The sequence below is a fragment of the Cordyceps fumosorosea genome, assembly GCF_001636725.1.
Source record: "Cordyceps fumosorosea ARSEF 2679 chromosome Unknown scaffold_143, whole genome shotgun sequence".
NCBI classification, from domain to species: Eukaryota; Fungi; Ascomycota; class Sordariomycetes; order Hypocreales; family Cordycipitaceae; genus Cordyceps; species Cordyceps fumosorosea.
The window spans coordinates 4,697-8,177 of record NW_017387443.1 but is presented as its reverse complement, the minus strand read 5'-3'; the positions used below and the strand labels follow the sequence as shown (position 1 = coordinate 8,177).

The following is a 3,481-nucleotide window of genomic DNA, read 5'->3' as shown; positions in this document are numbered from 1 at the left end:
GAAGGAAGCATGTTCCGTGAGAGACAACGGGAAGCACGCGAAATACGGGAAACTTGGCAAGTCAAGAAAAGAGGCCCAAATTGGTCAGTTTGTGGCGAGGCGACGGCAAGACTGCTTATTACTAACTGACCAGAGGCAGGGGACCGGTACAACGCTGCACTGGGAGAAGGGGTGCTATGTCTCATTCCTATCACCTAACACCTACAAGTCACAGTAATGGGGTGCGTTGAGGAAAGCACGGTGGGCATTGGTTAGCTGAACCACGCAAGACCAGCCTTGGCACTCGAGGTGCGCATGGCGTGGCTCTACACCACGCGGCCAGACACCATGCCCTCAGTTTCTAAGGCCCCGCGTTGAAAATGGACACTAGATGCTTGTAGATAACTGAAAACTACATGATAGGTCCCTAGATCGCAAAAATTGATATGGACTTGCTGTTCGTGGGTAATGGACTACACCATAGTACGCCAACGAGCCGGCTAGGAAACTAATGGATAATGATTCGTCTGTTTACTAAACATGGCTGTTCCTACCATCCACAGCTAAGACCCTTATTGTGGCTTAAAAACGATATACATGGGCATCACCAGCCTCTAGAATGGTAGCCGTCAAAGGCAATCGTAATGAAATGCTGATTCCAACTACGTGCGTTGGCGTCCTCGCTCTGATTCAGACAGGGCTGTTCCGGAAACTGCCTCAGGTTGGCCACATCGTGGGAGGCATGGCGGCGCTTGAGCACGGCATTGGCAGTCGAAGTCTTCTGCTGACGCTCCCAGAGAATATGGCGGCGAAGAGACTCAGGCATCTCAGAAGCAAGCATGTTGCGGCGAGTTGTTTGCGGTGATAAAACTGCTTGCGCGATAGTAGGCTGGATGCTCGAGCGAGGGGCCTCGATGATAGGTTTGAGGTTGGAAGGACGCACGCCCTTCAGCATTAGAGGACCCTCATCTTTATCATTAGCAGAGGCTCCCAGGACTGTAATGGCGGAGTGGGATGCTTGTTGCTGAAGCTCTTTTGGCAGTTCTGTCTGCGCAAGCATAAGAGTGATGAGCGAACGGCGGGAGAACAGGTTAGCCTTAGGCTTAACGCGCTGGAAGAGATTCGCGTCAACGCTCGATTTGCCGCTATCTTGCACAGAGTCCTCCCAATCCGAAGAGTCGTCATCGTCAATAGCGCTCTCGTCAACGGTCGGTATCCGAGACCATGGCACTCTCTGAGATGAGATGCTCTGCAGGCCGAACGTCGTAGAGGCCATCTCCGGAGCCATATATCCGGATAGCCGGCGCCCTCTTAGACTCGGTGGTGCGCTCAATGGATGAGTCGTAAGGGGCAGCTTGAGCGACCCCTAGAGAAAACGAGACGAACAACTTTGCTAGTGCTTCTTGCGGCTTCTCGTGCACTCAATGTGACGGAGTCTAAGGCGAGTCTCCTAAGTCAAACATAAAAACAAATTCGGACGTATCCTAGTTATAAGTGGAATAAAAATGTAAGTTTTCTAAGGAGAGCCTCTAGTTTTATGTAGTTATGTGTATCAAAGCGGGCGACCTTAGTGTCTTTAAGCTGTCGGCCTGTCGGCTTATCACATGCAGTAATAGTAGTAGAAATAAATAGATACATCAATTAAGACTATACGTCTATCTCTATCTATTCTAAGGTGCTAATCGGTCTTACGAGCTACCTCCATGATTGTGAATTTAGCAAGTAGATCGGGCAACATCGTATCGTCAAGGCCGGTAGGCAGCTCATAAGTATTCTTAAAACACAATTTTCCGCAGACCTTAGCCATAATTTGAAGTCGCTCCTCATCAGAGCGTCCAATATCTGAGATAACACCAAGGTTCTGAAGGAGCTTCAAGTTCAATTTTGCGGCTTCGGCTTGCTCGCCACGGCAGTAACGGCGCTGCAATGGCAAGAAACAATCAGGTAGACCAACCACTTTATTCTTGCTTAGCTGAGCTTGAAACTTATCGCTGAGGGTATCAAGCGAGTCATTAATAGTCCAGTCAGTAGACTCAAGCAAGGGCGATAAGGCTCGACAGAGATTGTAGTCGCTTGAGTATAATTGAATCCGTAAGTCCTCTTTCTTTCGCATACTAATGAGCATAGCCTGGGTGATAGCAGTGTACTTTTTTGTGGAAATATTCTGGACACGCTGAGCCGGTTGGTTTTCATCGGTATGTTGTGCGAGGTTTGGAACGAAGACCGAGATCTCTACCTGGTCTGAACTTCTGACTAGTATTAGCCTTCGTCATAGAAAGGGCTGCGATTACTTACAGGCCATGGTTCTTAGCAATCTGTGAAGCCATAATAACAGGCTGCCATTACGGTTATGGGATGAGTAGATTCGAATCCACGGGTAACGCACTTTATGATTCATTTAATTCAGGTCTCTCCTAGGTCATCCTGTCCTTCACCAGCCGGTGTTTCCTCATTTTGGCCATAGCCACGAACATGGTCTTGCCACAGTGCAGCGCAGATCCCACTTTGGATCGATCTAGCCTAGACATTGACTGGAAGCAGCAGCTGAAGCAGGGGATGCAGCTAAAGCAGGGGATGCAGCTGATGCAGCTGATGCAGTGGATGTAGTGGATGCAGCTGATGCAGTCGAAGCAGTTGAGGCAGTTGAAGCAGTTGAAGCAGTTGATCTCTTGCTGGCTGTAATTTCTTGGCAGATCGCCGAGGCAGCGCCGTAATATATACAAGCAATGCAACAGACGTCACGAATTGCTGAAAGAACTACAATTACTTAACCCATATACTTCCGTCCTTTGCTGCCTTCAAAATGTGTGACAACTGTATAGCTGGTTCAACAGGGCTGTCGTACTTTGCAATGACTAAAAACTCTTCCGCTGTGCGAATACCCATGTATTTACCTTTTGAGACCTTCTCCAGTTGCGTCCTAAAGCTCCCAAACTTCTTCTCGGAACTCCTGAGTATTTCGCAAGCGTCGGATAGATCGTCTTTGTCACTGTCGTTTTCTGTCGTGTTGAAGGGTGTGGCGAATACAGCGTAAGAATCACGGTTGTTCAATGCGAGGCATGTGTCGAAAGTTGGTAGGCAGTCCCGCAGACCACCGTCGCCGACTTTGCCTCTCCAGAGCTCTAGGTGGATCACATTGGCACCCTGTTTATTATTAGTACATGAAAGATAAAGTAGACAAGATACATTACCTCGCTATCTTGATCAGTACCTAAGAGGTAATGAATAGCCATACTGCATAGAACACACACAGTAGTTATGGTTATAGTAGAAGTCATGGGTGTTACTGGTGTATTATAAATACTACTATGGCTCAAATTGCTCAAATCCTACTAACCTTTCACTTGACTGGCCTGCAGTCTGTTGAAAGTGCAATAGATCCTTCCCCCTTCCCAGAGTCGTGCTATCGGGGCGCCCCCTGCAGCCCTCGCTCTTCCCAGGATGGCTAGGATCCTCGTCCATTACCAGACTTTCAAGATCATCGAGACTGATCACTTCATCC

At 48.4% G+C, this 3,481-nt stretch overlaps 2 protein-coding genes across 2 annotated transcripts; both read right to left on the bottom strand.

Annotated features, from left to right (window-relative positions):
• Nucleotides 1-583: 583 nt before the first annotated feature.
• Nucleotides 584-1,255, bottom strand: ISF_10011 (hypothetical protein; the record flags this gene model as incomplete). The annotated part of the gene is made up of 1 exon (XM_018853609.1): nt 584-1,255. The coding sequence occupies one exon, from the start codon at nt 1,253-1,255 to the stop codon at nt 584-586; it is 672 nt and encodes a 223-aa protein (XP_018699203.1).
• Nucleotides 1,256-1,657: 402 nt separating this feature from the next.
• Nucleotides 1,658-2,281, bottom strand: ISF_10010 (Glycoside hydrolase, clan GH-D; the record flags this gene model as incomplete). Its single annotated transcript, XM_018853608.1, has 2 exons — nt 1,658-2,220; nt 2,275-2,281. 2 exons carry the CDS (start codon nt 2,279-2,281, stop codon nt 1,658-1,660), a joined length of 570 nt encoding a protein of 189 aa, XP_018699202.1.
• Nucleotides 2,282-3,481: the final 1,200 nt, after the last annotated feature.